The sequence below is a fragment of the Chlamydotis macqueenii genome, chromosome 4 (genome assembly GCF_036417535.1).
Source record: "Chlamydotis macqueenii isolate bChlMac1 chromosome 4, bChlMac1.mat, whole genome shotgun sequence".
NCBI lineage: Eukaryota > Metazoa > Chordata > Aves > Otidiformes > Otididae > Chlamydotis > Chlamydotis macqueenii.
Window position 1 is genome coordinate 38,157,742 of NC_141559.1, and position 26,510 is coordinate 38,184,251.

Below are 26,510 nucleotides of genomic sequence, written 5' to 3' on the forward strand. Positions count from 1 at the left end.
TATGTCCTAACACAATTGTTGCTCAGCTCTTCACCATGAGAAATTGAAAATAAAACTCAGACATTGATGTCTCTTCCAGCAAGCCCAACAAGCAGTGGGAGAGAGACGCCTGCATGGTGCTGTGCTTCTCCGTTACCTCCTGCCTACTGGCAGCAGCTGAGGAATGCATCCGTTCCCTGATGCTAGCTGTAGTTATAGCAGAGGAAAGGGCTATGTACTAAAATGAGCAGCAAGTGTATTACACATTTTGTCACAAAACTGGAATGAATTTCAGTTGAACCCCTCAGACTTGCATACCTAAATTTTAAAAAGGTTCTGTGGAAGAAGACGCAATCAGGTCTTGGCAGACATATTTTAGTGTGTCTCACTGTCGCAATAGGCTTCAGGAGAGATGAAAAATGTCATGTTTGGTTTCCAGGCTTTACAATATTGCTATTATATCACGCAATGAACCCTTGCCCTACCTTATGTAATTCAATTTCATTAAAAGATCTGTGGCAAATTTATCTAGTGCTTATATAATCACTTCTTTGAAGCGTGTGAATGAAGCTGTTATTTTTTCAGAGTATCTGTCTGTCCAAAATTTATTTTAACACACTGTGGGCATGAAGCTAGATGAGAGAATGTATATATTCCTTTAAAAGTGTTTACTTAACCACAATAAAAGGTTATGTGGATTTCCCAAATGCACTGAGTTACAGTACCTGTTAAAATGTGAACATTTAAACACTCCTTCAACTTGGCTTCCACTCATGTATCATGTTTGACACAACAGTCAAAGTTCTTTTGCTAGCACTAGCTCAGGAGGAATGGAAGGCTCTGCAGTAGCACATGAATGGAAAACACTAAAATAAAAATAAGGGGAGAAGGAAGAAAAAGGGAGAAAAACATGTAGATGCAGATAGGTCTATAGTAAAGTCTATTTCAAATGTGTGCCTTCACTGGCACATACAACTGAAGTATTCCATGTTCACACCAGCCTGAAAATAACTGTGTTCTGCAATTGGCAGTGCAACTGTTTGGCATCTTCCAGGACGTGTATCAAGTACCACGTGGAACGCTCTTTCCCAAAACATTTTTACAGCTGGATGCTGCTCTCAAAGTCAACAAAACAAATTAAATTCTGGTTGAGGCACTTGTGTGTGGGCACAGATAGCAGCAGGATGGTTTTCATTCCTAAGCACCTTGAAGATGTTCCTGGGAGTGTAAGTTTCTTACTGGCTCCTACAATAAGATAGGGCTGTTACAAAACCACAAAAAAAAAAAAAAAAAGGAGTAAAAAAAGTCACATAACTACAAGAGAAAAGTATATCCTAAGGACTATTATTGGATTTTCTTTTTCTTAAGCAGACTTCAGAATATGGTCTAATGATTATGCATAGACTTCTGTGGGAAGTGATGGGATCATTTTTTTTTGCACAGCAAAATATATTTTATTTTTAAGTACATTTAATATTTTAAAAGAATTTAAGACTATATTTAGACATCAAAGCCTCTGAACTTTGTGTTTCTTCTTTCCTGGCTAGAAGTTTTTGGAAGCATTTTATCCAGAGAAAACATCAGACACAGAAGTTCTGTGGAATTTAGGTTGTCTAAATATAGTATTTTTGAAATGAATTATTAAGTAGGAGTAGAGGACAATACTCTTCTCTACATAAAGTAACATACACTTTTAATTATAATTTCATTTAATCTAGATATAAACTGATGTTTGTCTATGAACATAGGACAGTAATTTAGCTTCTACACTGAAATACTGCAAAAATAAAGCTGATCTAATTTTAGAATCAAAGAGTTTGAAAAAACCAAACATTTTACAGCATGCACTTCTCCCAAACATTTCTTAAAAAGGTCTCCAAATACAGCAAACATGCTACTAGAAGCAATAATGTCAAAAAAAAAAAAAGAAGAAAGAAAAAAAAAGAAGAAAAAAAAGTTTGCTTTTGCTATCTATTGAACAGACCTAACAGTTAATACTGTGTCATCTCAACTGGACGTATTTTCTGCCTCGGGCTATTACATTACATACTCAGTAATGTAGTCTGAGGGTGGTCTCTTAAAGATAAATGTGGCAATACTGTGATATATTTATTCAGCGGAAAAAAATCTATTTCAGCATCTAATTAGAAGTCTTTAAAAGATTTACTCTGATAGTTTCTAAGATATGTCTTCTAGGGAGTGGATTTTGTCTATATAGATGTTATCCAAATCCTGCATTTCAGTTTATGTAAGGTTTCACAAATTACATTTTGTTTTTCTCCCACTTACTCTATGCTTATGGCATACACTTGGCAAATACTGAATCTCTTTAATTAGGAAAGTGTTAAATTAATATCTGAAAGGCGTGATCCATTGCTGAAAGCTTTTAAAGAGATACCCTCCCCTTTGGCTCTTGATTTAGTTGCTGTGTGGATAGCTGTAGTAATACAGGTAAAGTAGAAGGGTTGATTTTTAGGCTCTGATTCAAGAATTAGCTGTCAAAAACTTAAATTTGGGTTACAAAAGGTTTAACTTCTTCCCTTTTCTTGCTCATCAGATGATAACCTATTTTACGTTTGTCAAGAGAGGAGTCTATTCAGTTATGCTCATGTGTTCTCATTTTCATGCTGTATGGTGGGCAAGGAAGGGGATGTTGCCTGTATGATATCCATCCACACTGAACCCAGGAACATGAAATAGCAGGCAGCATCTGGATGATATGTGGTAGAAAATTCACGACTGTCAAATGTAGATGGAAGAAAGTGACTTGCTAAAGAAGAAATAGCTCCACAAGTCTTGAAATACACAATCTACTTTATTCTGATTAAGTTGATGTGATCAAATTGGACATGGACACAGGGATTTCACAAGGTGTCATTGAAGAGAAACATTTAGCTAATTGCTCTCAACTCATATGGTGTAGAGACGGAAGCAATTTTAAGGACATAAAACAATTGTTTCCATGATACAGTAAGTGTAAGAAATTACCGATCCCAAACAAAAAATAAAGTTTTTGCCTTCCATAAAAAAAGAAACCCACAAAGTTAGATTATGTCACACAGCCAAGATGCTCTACTACTTTCTGGAAATAAAGATCTCCCAGGTTCACTATAGAAAACTACCCTCTCTGTTTCTACTTTTTTTTCCCCTTTGTTACTTTATCCTGTTAAATTTCTTTAAGTTTTAACTTCAGTTATTTTCCTTTTTCAGATAATATAATGGTGAGAATAGCTGAAAACAATTATCTCTGCTGTATTTCTAACATATTCCTTTCTTGGAACCAAAATTCAAGGTGAAGAATGCTCTTAATTACCATTATTTTTTTTTAAGAAAACACACCCGTAGAAATCTGCAAGGCCAGACAGAAGAGTAATTTACCTCTTGATTTCCTCCCATGAATATATGCCTTTCCAAGAAGCTGCCACGTTGGCCTGTACAAATCTTCCAAATCCAACTGCCACCGATCTGGTTCAAGGTACCGGATAAGTTCTTCCACTGTACTAAATCCAGCAACAGCATTGTTTAATACATCTAACGGTAAAGCTGATGGGGGTAGCAACGATGGGCTAGGTGCTTCTGTGTGGTGCTGCAATCAAAGCCAAGAGAAGAGTACCAGTCAGAGGGTTAATGGATCTGCTTTGATGAAGTGCTGTACTTTATGAAGTTACATAGCTGGGAAAGTTTATAAGTGGCTAGCTTGTTTTCAATGTACAGTTTACCTAATAAGACAAATGACAAGAGTCAAAAAGTACCTAATTATTCTTCAGCGATAAGTGTAAACAAACTTCCACTAGACAGTTTTCCCACTTACATTTCTAGCGTTGAAGATAGTATGCCACTATACCTGTGCTTTGAAGAAGTTCACTGAGTGACAGACAAAATTTTAGAAATAGAACAAAGAGTGATTTGAAAATATGGCCCCATTACAGGCAATTACTGTGACCCTCTAGAAATCTGAGGAAACCCAGATTTCACATGCTGCCTTTCCTATGAAACTTAGTCACAGTCTTTGTCTTTCAATGTAAAATATGAACATACCTTAGTACAAAGATAGCAAATATTCCTGCTGTCATCTAAAGATGAAAAAAAGCACCAGTTGTGTTTCATAGAGCACCAAGCATTACATTTCTGGCTCAACAATGATTAACAGAGTAATATCAACATCTGCCATTACCATAATTATTTCTCCCTTAAGAAGACAAAAAATGCTTCCAAGGATATAGAAAGTACTGAAATGCTGAAACTGAGTACTGAAAAAGTCAACATACTTTTCCATAGCACAAATCTCACTGACAAACTCACTGGATCAGGGGTATTCAGTGACAAGCAATTCTATCAAAGCGAGACTTCTGGATTTGTTCACTCTACAATCTGTTTAAAAATTATGCATTGATCCATATTTTCAAAAGAAGAAAAAAATGTGGGAAGGGAAGCCTAAGCAGGAAGCTGCTGCTGCACCACCATAAGCTGCTTTAGGCTTTTATATCAGCAGACATCACTACAGACATTATGTCCACAGTCTTACACTAGAGCAATTTATCTGAACCATTTAAAAAAGGATGAAGAAAGATTTGAGCATACTGCTGATTCAGGAGATGGGAAGGACAAGAAATCTCAAACCTAAATGCACAATGCTACACACACACAGCCACACTGCTTTCAAGTGTGGTCCATATAAGATTTAGGGAAAATTTATTCTCTGTAAGTGCAGTCAGGTTTTGGAAAAGGTTGACTAGAGATGCTGCTTGGTATCCACCACTGAAGGCTTTCAATACTTGACTGGATAAAGCCCTTGGCAATGGTCTGACTTCAGAACTGACTCTACCCTGAGCAGGAGGTTAAACCAGAGACCTTCAGAGGTCCCTTGCTGAATTTTTCTTCAACAGTTCCACTACAATATTAAGAATGAAGGACTGAAAGTTCCTTCCACAAATGAACTAGCATGGTTCTTGTCCCTTCCCTGTGCAGTGCCTGTTAGTACTGCAGAACATTTACATATATATATTTATATATTTGTTTATATTTATTAATATGTATTTTGACTTATTGTCAAAATGGCACTCTCAGTACTCTGAGTTGTATAGATACTGTAATTTTTTTCCATAATATGTCAGATAAATTGTATTCATTTACCTTTTCAAAATTATTAGAGAAATTGATGAGAAATGTAAAAATTATGCAGGAAGAAATTATTTAATAAAATAATCCTTGCAACACTACATACTAAATAGCAGTTTTCTAAAATACATATGCCTGTGATAGCTGTATTTCATACTAATAATTATATTTTCCTTTCTGTGCTCTCTATTAAATATGCATTTTCGGTTTCAGCTAAATCTGTGGTTGAAAGGGCAGCAAATGGAAGTAACCACCATGCCCTTCCTATTTTTTGCTTCAAGGGTTTTTCTCTCTTCATCTTCAAGAAATGTAGTTACTAGAATGATTTGTGCTGCTTTTTAACTGGGAGTCTTGCAAAGATACTACACAACATAGATCTAGTGTGCTGCTACCATATTTCCTATATTTTCCATATTTTCCCTATACCATATTGCTGTCTTGCCAATCTAGCATAATTTCCTATAGAGGGAGTGAAATAGTTGCTTCCCATTCTTGATGAATGTGGATTTCAAAAAGTTAAAATATTTCTTTTCCTCTTCTCTCCACTGCCCACATTAAAAATAATAACATGTTGATCCATCTATTAGGTTATAATAATAAAGCAACAGATTCTGGTCTATAATTTAAATATTTGCTCCTAGTAAAACACGCTACTCAGCAAGTTTCAAAATAGTGCTGTGACACTATAATTCAGATGGTCAAAAAAAATAAATATTACAAAATTTTTCTTCCTGTTTTTCTCTACAATGAGGTATTCGTAATAGTCACATTTCCTGGTTTGAAGGTGTAGGGTTTTGCTAAGGTGAAAGGCAAAATAAATATCAAATGGTAGAACTAGTACCTGAAGAAAAAAAAAAAAATCTTCTATTTTTTTTATCCAGCTGATGAATTTACTTTGGTGTCTCACTTCTACTGGGATTTTTTGTTGCCAATAGACATATTCCAGATGAAAATCCATTTGTCTAGAATCTATTTCCACATTTTCAACTTAGAACACGCACACTTAGCTATACATACACAGGAACAAAGCCGTTGATTTATGTTATTCTACATTCAGGAGGCATTTGCCTGAGTTAAAGTTTTATGAGGATATGGTGAATCACTGTGTTTAATGGTAACACAATTAAAGTTGTCATCACTTTCTAATCATTCTTACAACAAGCCAAAACATAAAGGAAAAAGTAATTGAAATAGCAAAATTGCACAACTTCAAAGATGAACATTTTAGAATAAAGTAGTTAAAAACCTCAAAATTTAGAATGCTTTTCCCAGTAATTTCTTAGTTTAGTCAATTTAAATGACAGTTAAAATGTACCAAAGATTAAAGATAATTGACATCATAAAGCTATAAATGCTGTAATTTATATTACAGCATAATGACCTTTATGAAATCTCAATTCAATAAATTAATATCAACGATAATTCAAATTATACTTTACATTGCTTTTAGTTGCTAATAGGTAATACTTATTTTATAATTTAAACCTTTTGGAGAGAACATCCAGGGCAGCATAAATGGTACTCCTTCTTTTGACTAAAATTATATCTTGGAATTTCATACAATTTATAATTTCACTTGGTTTTCTCAAAGGTTTTTTTTTGTGTTCTGTAGGCAATGTTTACACCTGCAGTATGGTTTCTCTCTCAGAGAAGATAACAGGAGAAAGGACTTAATGCAAGAAATTAAAACTCAACTTCATTGATGGGATATACCTTTTAGAACAAGCAAATACAAAACTTCAACATAACTCTGAAATGTAGCATCACAGTTGCAACTTCAAAATGCTGAAATGCTCCTTAAATGGAGCTTTGCCCTACTTTATAGCAAGTCCATAACTTCTATTATAATTCCTTCCAGTTAAATAATCTTAGATAAAAATGCATGTGCCTAGAATTTAATCTACATCTCTCTTGACATTTCTACTCTCACCATTGCCTCCCCTTGCATGCCTGACACAAACTGATGTTGTCCAGCCACTCTGTGCAGTGCCACCAACATCAGTACTCAGTAGGTCTCAGAGATGCAATTTCACTGCAGAACAGTGGTATGAAAACCTCACAGGAGGACCACTAATAAGCTCTAGCTGTTTTGCTGCACAACATTGATAAAGACAATGAAGATGATCTTACGGTAAAGTAGCTATCTCTCAACTGTACATCTATCTGTACCTGATATCACCTAACTTACTCCACAAAACCACATCATGTCTTCCCTTACAGATCATCTAGCATATAATCAACCTTTGATATACTAGACATCTCTATCTGACAGGGGAGACATAACCCAAGGCAGTAGACACTTGCTTAGGTATAGCAGCTATCCAAAATAGCTTTCCTGATGGAGACTACTTACTGGGAAGTGATGTTCTCCAAGCTTTTCTACAATAAATACTAACTGACAATAAACACTTTTTCTGTCATAGTAGCACATCCTCAATTAATACCGTGTTTTAGGCTTGAGATCACTTTTTTAGTTTTTTTTGCCTCTGCATGAATAATTTCTGTCAAGACAGATTTGAAAAATACATCAACAATTTCTGTATTTTAATGTGATTCCTCTAGTAAACAAAACACACTATTGTTTTTAGTTTTGTGCCTAGGAATCAATTGCAATTTATTTTAATATGAATAAACATATTTAAAACCAAAACAGAGCCAAACCATTGCATCTTTTCTTTTCATTGCACTTTTTCTCCCAAAGAGTGGTCAGGGACTGGAACGGCCTGCCCAGGGAGGTGGTGGAGTCGCCGTCCCTGGCAGTGTTCAAGAGGCGGCTTGATGAGAAGCTACAGGATATGGTTTAGTAGCTGTGGCAGCAATGGTAGTGGGAAGACGGTTGGACTAGATGATCTTATAGGTCCCATCCAACCATGTGATTCTATGATTCTATCTTTACTGTTAATTAAAATGATTAAAAATGAAAACCAGAGGAGAAACCATAGAGCTTCTGCTGTTCTGCAGAATAGCCAAGAATAACAACTAGTGTTCGATCAAACAGAATTTCCATTATGTCTGTTTATGTTGTATTTCTGTATGTGTACTTCACTCTATCAAAACAAATACCATACAAATATCCCCGAAGGTGTTTACAAACACAAAAGACAGGAAAACAGACCAAATTTAGGCAACAGTTTAAGATATGAGTTTGGAAAAAAAGGAAGGAAATGATAATATAAAGACTAACTTCACAAAACTATCCAGCCCTGAAAATTATACATAACAATAGTACCCCAGAAGAAAGTTAAGGATTAAAATGCATTTTAGGGTGCTCACAACATTAGTTGTGCCCTGTTAAAGGAGATAAAGCTACTCCATCTGGCGTCTTTCTCCACGGGGAAGGGGTAGGACACTGTTATACGTAGAATAAGAAAGCGACCATCAGTGAAGCAGTAAATCTGAACAAACACTGCAACAAATGAATTTGAAGTCACCTAGCTGAAGCTCAAACCTAAAGGATGATTTATTGTCTAGCCTAACTTGGTGACTTGTAATTAATTTATTGTGCTGACACATATTTCCTGAATGATCCTAAGCATCATATTTAAGCCACAGCTTCATGGTGTAAAGCATCCGGCAGCAGCATCTCCTTGCTACACCAGCATGACTGTGTATGTGGCTGTATCATAAAAAAAAAGAAGTAATCTTTGAGAAAAGTAATATTTCTCATTTCCTTTTTTCTTTAACCGCAATCTTATTCACAGCGCAGAACTCCAGCAGCTAAGCCATCACAACCACAAGCACAGCGGCTGCTAACACAAACATTTTTACATTCACTCCAGCACCAGGAATTTCATAGCACGCAGGTCTGTAACACAGCCTTATCAAATCTGTAAAATGAGCATAAAGGCAATTCCTTGATCTCACAAGTTCTGTGAGATAATGGATACAATAAACATCTATTAGATGCTCATTATCAGTTTATCTGAATAATCCAGAAGTATTTCAGATAGAAAAAGAGTAAAACTTTGTATATTAGATTGTATGTTATAACATTTCCCATTCTGCCACTAGCCATCTGTTCTTCCCTTGCACTGAACCTCCTCCAAGAATAAACAACTCAGAATGAAACAGCACTCACCTACAAACTACACAAGACGAGCTCTTCAGCACCATCCCAATCTAAGCAAAGCCTTCCTTTTTACTCCTTTCTCACAGGCTAAGACGGCCAAGGCACGGACACTGCCCTCTTACAGTTAAAGGAGAGGCAAGAAGTCATTTTGTTCACTTGCTGCAGCCAGCAGTGAGGAATTTCACGTTCAATAATGCAATCACTGAGTTAAGTCGGGAACAACAAAAACACATGAGCCAAACACTTCGCATGACAGGACAGTTGCAAGTAGTGAATAATATGTCTAAAATAATTCTCTTCCCACAAAAGAAATCCCCATTTTTTTTTCATTTCTTTGTCTTGAAGAAAACATTGCCAAGTAGTTTATGAGTGAAAACCCATTCTTCAGTTGGCATAGTCTGGAGAAACTATTAAACATCAGCATGGTTTAATCAGACTGGAAGGGACACTATAACAAAGAAAACCACAGGGAAACCTCCCCTCCTCTGAAAACCAACTAGGATCAGTACTTCAAAAGAAATAACATATTTCTTCTAATTAAATATCCTTACAGCTTTTAAAAAAAAATTATCATTATAGAAGAGCACTCCAAGTCCTGCTTAGATTTAGAGATACGCTCTTGAAACTAATAGTACTTGCACATTCTTGTAACGCTCACAATAAAGTCAGTTTTCTTCCGTTATAATCACAGATAGCCCTCCTATTAGCATCATTAAAAGCTATGGGGTAGAGTAGATATCCAACTCCTTCTGAGTTTCCCCTGAGGACATAGAAGCTTCTTGGCACAGTAGCTCTTTCTTTTCTCCCATAAGTAGATGCAGTAATAACTGTGAAAAGCCTCTAGAAATCCTGACCTACCTGAAAAAGCACAAACTTTTACTTGCTCGCATGTATGCAGTACACAAATGCTAATCCATTCGTGAAAGTCTATCACTTGTAAAGGCATCTTCTGTGTGCAACACTACCCTGCACTACTGCTATGCAAAATGTTAGTCCTGTCCAAGTAGCAATGTGGAAGGAAGTGGAGATGATCTGCAGATGGGCCTGTGCACGCAACCACCTAAGCAGAGAATTCAAGTTCCAGGATTCACTTCTTGTGCCTCCAGCAAATAAATGAAAGAAAGGAGCAAAGGCAGGTAATCCATTTAGCCAGGGAATAAAGCAAGGATGTTTACTTGGATGTGACAGAGATGAAAGCCAGGAAGGCCAGCACAGGGCCCATCCATTGCAGCACTTCTTACTTCTTCAGCTTAAGTGACTGTCACAGCAGCGAGGACAGCTGCACGAGAGACACAGCAGCTCCAAGGCTGCTAAGAAGGTAGTCCTGTAAATTAAGCTCCAGCAGCACTGAAGCAAACATGCATCTTGTTCAGCTATCCTCACTTCAGGGACATAGCTTTGGACAGTCAAATGACAGCCCTCCTCAATCGCATCAGCTACAGCACATAAGATCCAGAATGCAGGATCACAGCTCCTTCTTACTTACTGGGCCTCCAGCTCCCTGTCTTTCACAGCTTCCCTATTTTTTTTTTTCTGTTCTTACAATGTGCTACAACCACTTATCAAAAAGCTTGTCCAGCCTCTCTTCATAGGCACGCAGGGCCATTCGCTGAGGACTTTGTTTGCTAAGTATCCATGTCCTCACACCAGTTTCCATCTTACAGCCAGAGACGGCCTTCCAAACTCTACATCAGTATTTTTGCTATGGCACTTGGAGCATCACTTCCCAAATGGCGCATCATTTCTACTTCCATAACCACCAGCAGAAGAAAGGTCACAAGGTGAAGTGTTCCTTTCTGTCTTTGCCTGTCACGGTTGTGAATAAAGGAACAAAGATGTGCAAAAGTAGCATTAGGAGCAGACTAATATTTTCTCAGGTTAAAGTTTTGAGAAAAAAAAATCTGTTTTTGAAAAGTTTTAAATATTCCCTCAAACAGAGTTTCTGTGCAGTTCACAGAGAATGCTTGGTATTCTAATTGTGCTGGAAACAACTGGGAGATGCTCTCAAGGAAATCAGCAGCACGGAAATAGCACAGGTTGTCAGTAATCATCAGCTTTCTCCCAGCAAATTGCAGCTTTTTGCCTGAAGTCTGTGCACCCTGACACTCTTTGATATATACAGCATAGGTGTGAGCACTGCTCTTCTGAAGACAAAGATGACACATACCAAGAGCAAGTTCATAAACTCCCATAGAATGCCATCAACACCAATCATCTCTGGAAACCATTTCAACAAAACTTCAGTGATTTTGTTAAATCTCTTCCCAAAAGAGTGATCAATAATTACATATGTGTAATTATATCTGTGTTTATATGTATGAAAAGTGAAATCAGTATTCCAGTTTCATCTAGAGTCCTTTCCTCAAATAATTTGTCTTTTGTTTTTTTTTTTTTTTTTGTTGTTCCCTGCCCCCGCCTCCCCCTGCCCCTGCCAACTACTATCGATATGCAAACTAATTTTAGGTATATCAACCCTAAGTTTTGGTTCCTATAATGTATACTTGTGTCACAGCAATATCTAAACCGTAACTACTTCCAAAATCTTAACTTTTAGTGAGTACTACCTTCTTGTTTATAAATCTTTCTCTTCTAAATGAGACTTTAAACAAAATTTACAATTAGCTCTCCCCACTCCATACAAGTGTATATATATGCCATAAGAAAAAGTAAGTCTACCTTTTGTATCCTAGTAACAACTACAAAATACTTGAATTTCTAAAACTTGCATTTTAACATTCTCAAACCAAACATATGCCATACATTTAGAACTAACTATAGGCAGCTTTACCTCATGCATGTGCGAATAGGACTATAACTGCAACTTTAAAAAGTTATAACCCAGAACATAATTTTCTTTCTTGTATTATTTGAATTTTCAATAAAAATATTTAATCTAATTCAGACCATGGGCAATACTAGTATCTATATCCAACTTTTAAAGAGTATGAAGTGTGTGTGTTTATACAGACAAAGTACCTGCTGAAAACAACTGAAAATAGACTGCGTATTGGCAAAATTAAGTCCCAAAATAATTTAGCGAAGTACAGTTTCTCCCACCCAAATCTCATAAAATATTTGTTCGGAGAAAGTCCTTCAATGTGTGCTAGAACAAGCAAAAATCCTGATGTCTAAGAAATTATCATCTCCAAGTCTGGTAACTTTTTGGGGGGTTTTTTTGGCTTTTTCTTTTTTGGTGTGGTTTTTTTTTTTTTTTTTTTACATTCACAGAAATGTCCTAAACACATTAACAGCTGCAATGAATCATTTCAACGTGTTGAACATGTGAGGGAATGCGCATCTTTTATAAGCATTTGCTACAAGTTTGGTTGAATCACTTGTAGCAGACATCATCAGCAGCCTTCTGCCTTGACAAACCTCCGTTCAGGACAGTAGGTTTAACACACACAGCACTGCTGCTGATCTGTGGATGCTAAGTTTTGAAAACACAAAGTATTTTCCTAAATAGTAACTCTGTCCTTCCTATCAACCCTTCCTTACTATACAAACTACTCACCATATTATTTAAGAACATTTAAAGTTTATCCTCTACTTACCTATCATCATCTCATTGTTAAAGGCCATCTGTATTCTCATACCTATTTCCTGTGAAACACTGTCGTGATTACTTGCTGCTTTCTCCTCATCCTGCTCTCAATGAGGAGCTAAAGTAGAACTCTACAGAGACCCTTCTAAAACTACCTCCTCACTACTTCATTGCTTCACAGCTTTCTGTGTATATCCACAATCACATTTTTATATTTCAACTATAAGCTCTTGAGGTAACTTTTTTTTTTTGTTTGTTTTGTGCTTGAATTGTGCTTGTGATTAAGGCAGTTGGATACTTCATGACTGTTTATACCAGTAATAACAACACTTTCCACTAAAATATTCTTTCATAGATGTCCAGTAATACTTGAATGCACGTATTACTAGACAGAAGTGTTTTTCAAATGTTGTTATAAATAAACTCTTTACCTTCATTTTGTGAATATAAATTTAAACACAAAAATGTGTAGGCTCAGTAATAGAAATGTATAAATATAATTATATATCCTATCCAACATTTTATTCTATTAGATGAATCTGATTATTTCTTCTTTATATACAGTACAGTAGCATTGCAATTTATATATTTTTGTCCATTAAATGGTATTTTTTTTAGAACATTCTGTTTTGATGAGTGTTGTGTTACACTTGCAATTCCTTTCTAGAAGAGAAACGTCATAAAGAATCAAATGCTGAGAGAGGGCAAGAAAGATAATATCACTTCTCAGTATTTATCATGAGATCCTAAAAAAGTCTTTTTTACAGTTAAAAGCAAAAGTCAGTTTTAGTGTACAGAGACTCCTGTCTCTAAGATTTAGCTGAACTTTAGCAGAAAGAGAGAATCAAAAGAATCCCAACACAATTACCTTCTTTCACTGAAACTTTGATACTACGCAAGTCCTGTATACACACCTGTTGTAGGCTGAAATGTGGAATTGGAATGATTTGCAATGGAACAATCTAAATTATGCTTGAAATGTGAAATTATAATCAAGGAAGAATATAATTGTCATTGGACAAGCAGTAATGTAAGAGTCTCAGAGCACAAATCAGTCAATGCAAAAAGAGATCCCCACAATCAGACTGCCATGAGCATGTAGATATAGTACAACAGATGTCTGCTCAAATTTTATTACAAATGGGGTTACCATGATTACTAATTACCTCATTTATAGACACACTCAAAATTCATACAGGAAACAACCTGCATCTGTTACATTTATGATTTAGAGAAGGATTTTTTTTTTTTTAATTCTGTACACGAAGCTCTAATTCTTACTTGACAAACAGTAGTTTGTAAGGAATAAACAGTCAACATAACTGCAGCTATTCTGAACAGAATAAAGTCTTTGTACATTCAGCTATGACAAGGGATGTGGTCAGCCATAATTAAAGGACAACATGTTTGCAGACCTTTTTTTAAATTACTCATTTTACTCAAAATATGTGAATACTTATAAAAAGCTTAACCAAACGGAACAATAGCAAGCATTTGGAGTCAAGGAAAGAACTGCTCTTTAAGTTCCCTGTAGGTATTAGAAATGGGTAGCTGTTGTTAAAAAAATGTTTACTTATCCCAGTAGGTTCACAGGAGGTTCATCAAACATTAAACACTAGGAATTATGTTTATTACAACTGGGAAGTGTATTTGGCAAGGATTATGAAAATGACTTCTAGAATACACGCAATTTTAATTTGATCCTTCAGTATACATGTTAAATTGCATTCCACAACAGGTCTCTGTTCATTTCATATCACAATAAAAGGAACACACCCAACATTCCTGTACAGCAGGCACTGCAAATCAGAGCTTGTCCTGCCTTGAAGGCAGAAAGTCCTTGAACAAAACATTACTTTGCAAGGAAACAACTCAGCTCTGTCTTCGTGTGTCAGTTCTTAGTGTTAAACACGTTAGAGACTGACCATATTTCAAGATTCATGAAGAAAAATAATTTATAGAAACATAGAATGGTTAGGGTTGGAAGGGACCTTCAAAGGTCATCTAATTTGTGTTGTTTGTCATATTGAAATTTGCTTTGTATGTAACATACATATCATAACCCAAAAAGCATGGTAGACACTATGGCTACATTGCCTATGTAAAGATTCTCACACTGTTTGAACAAGCCAGACTTAGAATTTGTGAGCTACCTTTGATAGCACTATACTGCTAGCCATAATGTTGTCCTGACATACTCTTAATGTTCAGCTGTATTTCTTCTACCTACATATTTTTCACTATCTACATGCCTTAATTTTCATCTCATGTTGCCTCATTATACTTTCATATATATTACGCACACAAGCATTGTACATGTAATAACACAACAACTAAAAGGCAAAATTAATTGGGAAAGTAGGCTTAAGAGAAATTTAAGAAAAACATTTAAAAAATCTTGTATTTAGGAGGAAATCATTAAAAGCATAAATGCAAAATCATAAGTAGAGAAGTAAGTCCTGAAGTAGAAAAACAGCATTACAGGGGGCCAAAACCTGAATAGAAGACAATGTGATCCTGTTATGAAAAAGGTGAATCTCATTCAGATATATTCAGAACAGCACCATAAAGCCAGACTACTGAGCTGCTAGAGAGGTCTCAGTTGAAATACAGTTTCAGACTCACCTCCAGGAAGAGAATATTCAGAGGAAAAAGTAAGAAGGAATGGAAAACATGAACTATGGTAAAGATCGAGTGATAGAACTTTCTTTAATGTTGACAAGGCTAGGCTGACAGGAGATGTGATATCAAACATGTAAGAGAGCATCTGATGATCAGCTGTTCCCTAGTCCATCAATGACAGGAAAGATTTATGTTAGGTATTAGAAAAAATATTCATACTATGTAATGCAGAGCAACAGATGATCGGGAAAATCTCTAAAATCTTTATTCCTGAACTTCAGGAACAGTACAAATATCTAGCAAGAATGAGCTTGGTTTATCTAACTCCCTGCTTAGAGCAGGACATTGGCTCAGAAAAGATCCCACTGAGTTCCCTTTCAAGCTTGCATTGCCGTGATTGCATTACACATCATTTATCTGGCTACCTCACTGTTTCTAGAAAATGTGTACAATTACGCTGAGGGAAATGCTGAATTCTGGAAACAAATTCATTTTAAACCATCCTAAAATCTGTGCTATTGACAAGCTATGCCCCAAACTCTTCTGTATATACAACCAACTCTAATACACCTTTTTCCTCAGTGATTGTATGTTTGTACGTACCGCCATTTGTGCATTTTAACTCTTTAGATTTATTCTATTAAAGCTGCAATAAAAAGCAATAACTGCATCCCTGTATACCTAAATACAGAATATTTGGTAGAAAAATATGTATTTTTTGTTGTTGTGTGTCAAGCTACAAGTGCCTAACTCACATGAGAATATAAAAATTAATGAAACTACTCCAATTTTGGACTTGAATTAAGCTACTTTCTCTTGAAGAAAAGTAGGGAGTCATGGGTTTTTAATAAAAGTTGGTTCTTTAGGAGCAGCAGTAGTTCTTTGGCAGTATCATTTACAATTTCTTTGAAGCCTCAAAATAGTACATAATATAACCCATTTAAGACGATGATTCTGGCATCAGCTATAAAATAAAAGTAGATGCATTTCTGCCATGCTCTACTTTTTCAATCTCTATGGCCACTATTTAAAATGGATTCTTCAAAGACGGTTTGAAAGCAGACTACGTCATTCTATTTCTAGTAGGCTCTCATGAAATTTTGTGCTGCTTACAGCATGAACAAATCTATTAAAATACAACAGCTTGACTTTTAAGGCACCATTATAAGTAACTACCTCAGCCTGATTCTTGGTGTTGTTAAAAAAAAAATAGTTTAAACAGTCTAATTATTTTTATCATAATGCATAAATATATAAAGTTTTCCTTTGTGCATGCAATTCCTTCTTGGCCTTTCCTTGACATATATTAAAAAAGAAAAAAAGAAGAAAAGAAAGCAAGATTAAATATACCAAGTAATAAACTCATAGTATTAACAAATTCAGCATGTTGCAGAGCAAATCTCATTCTCTTGAAGAATGCCAGTAAATCAATTGACTTCCATTAAGCTTGGAGGAGTTTTGGTTATAATAATGTCACTGTTCACAGATGTGGCCAAAATTATTTCTAACTGGTCTGGTCAACTAGATCAAGTCTTTTGATTTATATATTTTAAAAAAAAATATAATTAGAGCTTGCTAACATAATATAAGTAAGGATGGCACTCTGTAACAGAAATGATGGAAAAATCATGGTGACTTATGTTCCTTGTAATGTTTTAAATGAGTCTATTCCAGCATTGATTATAGAATCACAGATTGGTTAGGGTTGGAAGGGACCTTTAAAGGCCATCCAGTCCAACCCCCCCTGCAAGGAGCAGGGACATCTCCCAACTACATCAGGTTGCTTGAATGTTTCCAGGGATGGGGCATCCACCACCTCTCTGGGCAACCTGTTCCAGTATTACGGCCCAAATCCTGCAACCAGAACTGCTAGCGCTGTCACACCGAGTTAAAGGGATCTCCCTCTGCATGCACACAGCTTCATCTCCTTTCACATTACTTCTCTGTTCTTGCATATGCACCATGCTGTAAAGCTAAAAAGTCAAAATATTTATCTGCACAAAAACATCAAGTGCCACACACTAATGCTGCACTAATCTTAGCTCATTTACAAAGTACTGCTCTACCTATCACATCTAAAGGTGGTAAGTGGTTGTTTTTTTTTTTTTTTTATTTCAAAGGAATAATTTTAAAAGAGTTGTAAAGCTTTCTGCAGAAGCATCACCCATTCTATTTATCACATGGACTCTTTTTATAAAAGGGTTTTTAACACCCATTTGAAAATGAGTATTTACACATTGAAACATACTTTTTTGCTTGTATTTATACTTAAAATATTTTCTCCCTCAGTCTCTTATTTTATTGTTCACTGATTCAGGAATACTGGGTGTTTCTGGTGATTTCATGTAGAATATATGGAACTAATTACAGAACACAGACATCAAAACCTGTGGTTTTCTAAGCTTTAATTAATTGTGGTTTCACAGGCTGCTATTCATTGTGATCTAGGAAGTGGTTAGATGTGGGGTTTATTATCATTTTAAGTAAAGAGCCAAAGTGTGAGGCATTGGTTCCACCTGAATTTTCCAGCCTGTAAAAAAATACCATTTTCTGTGAACTGCACACATTGTTTTCATTCTGTTGAACCCGACATTACATTAAGTTATTTGCTGCATTAGCCTACTAGACCGAAAAATACTAGCTAACCACAAGTTTATCCTTTGATCAAGACACAGAGTGTGCTTCAAAACCATATGACTCAAAACGCTCATTTGAATGCTTGACAAAACACTGTTTCACAAATAAGCCACATAAGAAGATAAATTAAGATTATATTAAAAAGGCATTATTTACAAGCATTGATCATTCAGTATATACTTAGTATGTTTTTCCTGCGTATGAGGGACAGACACTACAATCTGCTGCAGAAAAGGGGATAAAAGAAGAGAGGAAAAAAGCAACTTTGCAAGGAAACACCAGTCAAGAACACTCACTGAAGAGATCTCTGTGGCTGCTCCTGGTGGGATTTCCTCCACCTGCCCCGCACAGGGAAGCTCCATGAGATAATATGTTTGTTTAAATATGAAGAGAAACTAATTCTGAAGGTTCTCAGTACCAAAAATGCTACGTAATTGAGATGCACTGCATAAATTACACTTACGAAGCAATGTCAAACAGGTTGGGTAAATTGACTGTGATGAGTGCCATGCTTTGCCGAAGAAAGAGTCAATCCAGTATATGGAGAAAATCTCTTCTGTTTTTCTAAATTGTTATGCATTTAAGATACCTAATTTCCAATAAGATAGTATTATCATATTCTTAGCCTTCTTCCACTGTTTACTATTTAGTTTGAAGCTAATCTTTCAGATTATCTGTGCAGTCCCACTAGACAAACATGAGGATTTGAATGAACAAATTGGGATATGTGAGCACAAACCACTTGTGGGATGGGAGGGGACACAAATTGTAATTTCAAGTATATCACCATAAACTTAATATAATTTGACTGAATTTAGATGAGTAAAAATTCCCTTTGTAAGTTTATATTCTACTCAAAAAGTCAGAAGATAACATTTTACTATGTAACAATTAAGGTTATATTCTCTTCTTAAACAATATATTAGTATTAGATATGGGTTACCTTCGCAACTATTGTTATAAAAGAGAATTCTGAGAAATGAAGATGCTTTAGTAAGCAACTAAAATACTGACACCTCTCTACTTTTTTTTCCCCACTATTCCACTTCTCCCACAGAAAATTAAACAATTTTTTTTTTGAGATAAACACTGATTGTGATCTCAGAATGATAACATCAATACTGTTTTTAACCCAATTACCATCAAAGTAAAATTCTTCCAGGCAATCTTTATTTCATTGCTGAAACTGGTCCATGGTGTATAATTCACGAAATTAGGAAATTAGAGGAATAGGTAGCAACTGTGAAATAAGTTCTCACTGGGCAGAACGTTATTCTCAGTGTAATAAATGCACATAGAGAAACAATTATTTGCCAATTATTTTATCAACATACTTTTAAAAACAATAATCTATTTAAACTTGGGTAAGTGGCCATTATTTTGATGATGTGGCCATTGTTTTTCAGACTCCAACTCCTGATATTTCCTGTTGAAGGTAAAGGGAACTGCTTGTTTAAAAATCTGTCTGTCACCAGTTACACTGTCTGTATGACAAAAAGAACTAGAATCGAAACATCCAAAGATTTCAAAAGCTTCTAAATTGGAAAGGATAACATCATCTACTACTGCTATTTCCATAGTGTGCTTATGACTATAGGAATAGAAATAATGAACATTAAATTGCATGCAATAATAAATCCAAGTTGATGCATGGTTGGAATAACTTTAAAATACAATTACCTTCCTGACAAAAACCACAGGAATACCATTTGTAAACAGAACAATCCAACCATGACAATTTGGCACTCTAACTATTGCCAGTTACCCTCCGCTCAGGTAACTTGACTACTATTTTCCTCTTTCTCCCCTAAATCTCAATACATGGCAGAAAACAGAGAAGAGCTGCCATCCTTTTCCTGCAGCAGAAAATATCAGTGGAAGATACAAGTGCCTTACTGCAAGGAAGCCATGGCCTGTGACAGACTCTTAGGGGAGACAGAACGCTATATGTGATGGAGCCAGAGCAGGATATAAAATATCCATATTGAAAAGTTCACGTGCCGTGCCCTGTGCAAGATGTGCTTCTTCCTCGTTCTCTTTGGGAATTCTCTAATTGCTTGATTAGAAGGTTACTTTTTGCAAGTATTTAATTAAAGAGAGGACAGTGTGGAGTATTTCACAAGAAAGTATACTCTCATACTTCATTAGGGAATTAGATTTAAAGAAAAAATAAGAATAGAAAGTAATGGGTTTTTTTTTCTTAAAACTGTGCTGTTAAAATTATTTTCTTCTGGTTTTAGATTTTTCTGATGACATCACCTTAGTATTTTGCCACTCTTCCAAGTATTAACCACAAAACTTAGGCCAGCCTCTATCTATAAAGGCATTTTTGTATAGCACTAGCTTTGTAAATTATGGCTTTGTATGTCTTGCTTAATGATGCTCCTTAGGCTCACACAAAATTATCATTAACTTTTTTTAAACAGCCTGCAGAGAAAAGTTGGTTCTGTTTACACTTGGGTAGCTTTGAATTTATTGATTTTCCAAGTTCCCTTGTAATTTCAAAGCAGTTTCAGGTAATGAAATATCAAACATTATCAAGGAAAATCTATGATTTTTTTTTTTTCTTTAACAGCACGGCAAGTCTCTTTTACAATTTAAAGAAGCACCTTCCCAATGTAGTTTTTTAAAATACTAGATGCACTTCTAAGCGATACACAGTTCACAGAAAAGGAGGCAATAAATGACAAAATATAAAGGGTGCCTACTTAAAACAACGGACAGCAACCAGTCTCAGAAAATAATCACTGAAGTCCCAGTAAGTGTACCTATTAACTAAATGAAAATCTGCAAAACCCCCCCACTATTTCTTAGTGCTGCTACATACAAACATCAGGTGTTAATTTATCTTCTTCTGTTCAGTCTTAATTCTAAGAAAATGTATAAATAAATCCTTAACTAAATAGAGATACGTGCTAGTAGCTCGCAAAAGTAACAGCTGATTTTACTTTGCTCTTCTTCTGTCATGACATCACCTCAAAGCTGTTCTTTGGCTTGAAATTAAGTAGGAATATAGCACTGCTCTGCAGTGGATAACCAGAACAGTTTGGTTTACTATGGCCGAGCAGAAGGCTGCTGTGGGGCTGACAGTTGCCCAAAGACCTGCACTTGTGCTTTGCCCCCATACAGTGGGTTTTGCACAGCGTTCAGGTTCACTTGTCTCTCATTTGCAAAATATCTGGCATTCAGTCCAATCACCTTTATCATATCAAAGATGTGCATGTTTGTTCCTTAAGTTCTAAGATTTTCAGATATGCTTTATTAGTAAAGTAGTAAATTACTTCCAAATTTTATATTGTCTTTCATCCATGTAAACACCTAGCTGTAAAAGTAAGTACATTTTTTATTCTTAATGACAATTCAGAACATAATTGAAAAACCCTCTGACAATTTTTCATTTGTCTTCGTACTGTTGACTTGACCATCTATCTATGATTTTTGGTGAAAAGCTGGGCTGTATTCTGAAGTGTTTTATATCAGTAAACAGTTTCAAAATGCTCGTATGAACCTTAATTCTACCTTTATGTCGCATCAAAAGATGTATTGCTATTTTAGGCACCTAATCGCAAGGGTTTTTTCCTACATGAAAGGTGCCTATGACTTTCTTAAGGAGAAAGGCAATTAAAAAAAGTAAATATAGTATTTAAAGTTATACATATTGACAGAGTGCAAACAAGAAGAGATCAATGACAGAATTTACTTTGACTAAAAGACAAGAATTCCAAGCCAAAAAGGCATTACATAGATGACTCAAGAACAGGAAGTATTTTACTATTAACTTTTCATTACCCAGAACACCTCACATTGAAAAGCCTTAAGACAAATATGCACACACCAGTCAGAAGAATTCAGAAGATCAGAGTGATTTTCAGAAGATAAGCAAGGGCAACCCTATTAACAGCTTACATATTAAAAGCCCACAAATATATATATATATATATGTATATATATATATATAACCATATATATATGGCTATCTGTCCTGACAGTTAGCAAGTTAGAAATTTGGCATTTGACCCATTCCCCCAAGAAATACAGGTGATGTCCAAATGACTTTGATAATTTGGCTCAACTCAGTTATTTTACTCTCCTCAGCTACCTAGTAATTTTGGTCATGTCAGCCAGCAGGGAAGTTCAGGGTCAGTTGCACAGAGTTGGCAAAATTTGTCCACAAAACAATTTAGATTGTAGACACTTTGAAGTTTTGAAAATTGTGACCTTTTTATATTCATATGCCAGCATAATGAGTAAAAGAAAAATACTGAAAATAAAATATTTGAAAATCCAAATTTAAGAAATTGTATTTACTATGCCAACTATTCACAAAACCATGAGGACGCTGATTTCTAACAAAATTTCTTTAGCATAGCATCTGTCTCGTTAAAGATAGTCATGCAGTATAAAGAGTATTTGTCACACTGTTAAAAAGACAGTTAGAAGAAGAGATGCCTACCAAGAAACTCTTAAGTTAACTAAGTGCTACCAGAAGACACCAAAGCTACATTCTGGACAATAAAGGATCAGACTGATTTAATTATCTACACCACTACCCTGAAATTTCCCTAACCACCTAACAGACATACTCAGATGGGACCTGAGAATTGCCGTATGTGGTGTCAGAGTAGAGTTTTTATGGAGTTCCCCCAAGGAATCCTTTTGCAGCTGAAAGGGAGGGGCTATTAAGAACCACCGTCTGTAGGAGTACATGCAAAATTTCTTCCAAAGGTTGTGCCATCTTCTTTCACACCTCCACTTTTCAAGTGCCTTTGAACCTAGTCTTTCATGCACTAAATCACTCCCCTAAATTTGAAGCCCAGCACTTTATTTCTTCTCATAAGTGATTCTGATTTTTCTTCCTAGGATTTATTGCCTAGTTCAAAAGCAGAGTGAAACAAATACTCAAGCAGCCTAAGCATTCTGCTTCTGGAAGCGTCTTTTTGCCAAAAAATTGCCCCCTATTTTCACATGCAAGCTTTTGCTTATTTGATTTTGTTTTTTAAACAATTACAGTTCTTCAACAACATGCACCAGCTATCAGGAGTGAACATGGAAGCAACCCTCCTGAATTCCTTCTCCATCACCCTAGCCAGAGATAATTGAAAGAACAGATGCAACAGCTTTGTGATTATCTAGATTTTCCCATGAAAACAAAATGAAAACCTTTTCAACAAAAATCCTGGCTTCTTCAGCCAAACCTTTCATCATCATGAAAAAAATTTTGAGTACTTATGAGAAGCTAACAAATGACAGCTCATAATCCCCATCTATAACACCAGAGGCCAGGTACTGCAAAGACAAGACAGGTGCAAATTTTGGTATTCCCATAGTGCTTATTATCCATCTCTTTTTAGAAACAAAAGGATTTCTCGTAACACCACTACCAATACCCCACATTAATCTTTCCACAAACAAACTCTTACCCTGAAGCTACCACACAGTGTTATTACTCTGTCAAGAATTTTTCTCCTGAATTTAAAGAGGTGCTTCCACCAGTCGGTGGAGTTAGACTGTGCAGTCAGTCATCTACAGAAGCTGCTCCACTGCTAATTTGATCTCAAACGTCTAGAGCTGCATCCATCATTCCATTTTTTTTTGTCCACACAGTTCTGCTGTTCCTATGAGCCTTTCAGGTCTGGACCATATGTAAAAGAAATAGAGAAGTTGCACTCAGTAACTCTGTCCTGTCCCAGACTCTTTCCTTTTGTTCCAGTTTTCATCTTTTCCTACCAGAATTATGGTAAGGAAAATTAGCACAGTACACACCAATATGATTAGTTACTGCCTGTTTTGTTGGGGTGAAGCAATGGACGGGACCACAGCATGACTAAGATGTTAATGGATAGGGATGTGACATGAATGCAACTAAAATAGCATAACATAGTAAGCATGTCAGACACAACACCTCAGTATTTGAAAGCACAAAAAAATCTAGGACTGTGCCAGTTACATAAAGGATTACTTTGAGAATGGGACAGAGTCACTTTGCTTTGGAATTTGTAGAGAAGCCATCAGCGTGCTTTCTCAAAAAGCTGTAAATAACATGTTGATCCTGGAAACTGGAAAAGGGACAGTCAACTAGACAATTATGTAATACTTAAAATGTAAAAAATAAAGACAAATATAGCAAACAAAAAAAAAAACAAACCAAAAAAACAAAACCCCAAACCAGCAGAGCTAAAGGGACCTGGGAGAACAGGAAGATGGTGTTGGCGGTTTTTTTGGCTTTTTTTTGTTGGCTGGCTGGTTAGTTGGTTTTGGGGATTGAAGACAGTGGTTTGGCATTTTTTTTTAATCCATCATATGAAATGAAAAGTAGCTTATATAACATTCAGTAAAGGATTAAATAAAAAAAAAATCACACACAAATAACTGAGAAACTGCACTCTAGAATAGATATGATCAGTAAGACTGAACAAATAAATTTGAACCTGAGTACATAAAAATTTTAAAAGACTAAAGAAACATTTAGACATAATTTTGGAATATTTATGTTGAAGTAGCATCCAACAGCTCCAATTACATGGGATCAGTGAGTTTTCAGTTTAAGAGTTACATGCTCTTATATACATACATATCTCAAGTGAAGGAGTTGTTTGAAGTTTCTTTTCTATGAGGAGCCTATACAATCTGATTCTAGCAAAAGATGTTGTGAAGGCATGAAGTTTACCTGCATTCAAGGGGTACATGGACAACTATTTGCAAGGAACGTCTGTTATAAATTACTAAATAGACAGAACACACAGGCTCAGGGAATCCTCCTCCTCTGTAGAAAATAGCCGGTAAGTGGAGGGTACAGGATGGGTAAAGAATCACATCTGCTTGACATCCTCCTAGTGCTCCCTGCCATCCATTTATGACCACCACTGGTTGCAGGCTCCTGGAGCTAGACAACCTTTTGCTTGATTCCAGGCAGCCTGGCATTTGGGAAACTGTGAATGCAATTGGAAAGGCTTAGAAACTTGGCATTAGTGAAGTTTCTCTGTTGAATAATAAATTTTCAAATTCACATGCCAATATACATAACAGATATTAAATACTTTAATTATTACTACCTACTGATAAATAACCGGCTTGATCCAACCCTCATTCATTCATAAAGAACCGCTTTAGAAGTGAGATTTCGAGAAGGAAGAGAAAATGTCTTTGGAGATCATTTAAAGGAAAATTGGTACAAGTAGAGAATAACATATCTTAGACTAATATTTATAGTTGCTACAGAGTGGCAGTATTATTCTTTTGTTAACTTCTTCTGTGTAATTGCTCTGATTAGACCTAATTCAGTCTTTTTTGAGTGAACTTAATGGAAACAAAACAAAAAGACTCAAATACTACTTGAAAAAAAGTTTATCAGCTACTATAATGGTAGCCATTTCATTAAGTAAAAAGTCTGAAATGTCCTTCAAACTTTGATGTCAAAATGCAATAAAAGCCACTTACTTATTTTTAAATCTTGAGTTTCAATATTTAACTGTGTTTTACTATAAGAATACACTCTCATAATGAGAGGTGTAAACTTCAGTGTCTATTAAGTCAAGTTGAATGACAAAAGTAACACCAAAGGTAACTGCTGAAGTAATCCACGAGGCTGGTAATTCACCCCAGTACACCTTCCCCATGTACTATATATTCTTTTCCTTGCATCACTAATGCAGATTGGATTTTCCACATTACTCTCTCTCCTGGATTTGTACACAATTTTTTTTCCCCTGTTTTCTCACCAGTTAGCAAAATATAGTCCTTTCAGACTGCTTCCAAACAGAAATAATATTACTTAAGATCCCACATACATCAGCCAGACCACTCTCAGAGTCACGACATTCCAGGAGATTTTGAAATTGTTCAAGAAAGACAAAACCACTCTTCTTTCTATCTTTAACTTTTCTTGTATACTTTTTGAAAACAACAAAGCACACAACATTAAAACATATATGCAAGATTTGTTGCTGAACACTACAATAAAGTAAATTATAAACCATGTAAAAGTAATACTAATTTTCAAATTAAATAAATAGGCATACATAAATTTCTGATGAAAATTCTGAGACACACCAATAAAGTTCCCAATTAATAAAAAAAAAAAATCCCTGACAATATAAATATTTATTACTAAATGGAAACCTAAAAAAAGCCTTGAGTAACTTACAGAAGATAAAGAGAGATTGTCTCATACATTTGAAATAATTTCCTGATATGTTTTCTAAACTTTTTAACTCTTTAGGACACATAAAGAGGCTAAACACTGTTTGCACTGAATCATCCTTCTATCTGCTTTCATGTGAGAGGAGAGGGTTAATATATGATCAAAAACATAATTTGGGAAAAGGAGCAAAAAGGGCTGCCTGCATTTTCTTGACAGTTGCAGTAGCCCATCTCTTGCTTATGGCAATCATTTCTGCTTGAAACAGGTTGCCAGAGTGATCTAACTTGTACGAAATGGTATTGACAACTAGAAGCAGAGCAGTTTTCACAACTCTTCTCCACCTCACTTGTTTTGGTTTCCCCTTAATATTGTCTTTCAAAAATACAATTTTAAAACTTTTG

General features: G+C 35.6%; 2 protein-coding genes across 2 annotated transcripts in view; one reads left to right on the forward strand and one right to left on the reverse strand.

Annotated features, from left to right (window-relative positions):
- TDO2 (tryptophan 2,3-dioxygenase) overlaps positions 1-15,174 on the forward strand; it is a 400,041-nt gene extending 384,867 nt beyond the window's left edge. Inside the window, exon 13 of the transcript XR_015258449.1 lies at positions 15,161-15,174. The gene's annotated coding sequence lies outside the window, so the exon portion shown is untranslated. The remainder of the gene's footprint in view (positions 1-15,160) is intronic.
- The window catches only part of PDGFC (platelet derived growth factor C), a 132,579-nt gene that overhangs the window by 4,715 nt on the left and 101,354 nt on the right, over positions 1-26,510 (reverse strand). Inside the window, exon 4 of the mRNA XM_086746932.1 lies at positions 3,358-3,565. Within this exon, the coding sequence (XP_086603058.1) occupies positions 3,358-3,565 (208 nt within the window). The remainder of the gene's footprint in view (positions 1-3,357; positions 3,566-26,510) is intronic.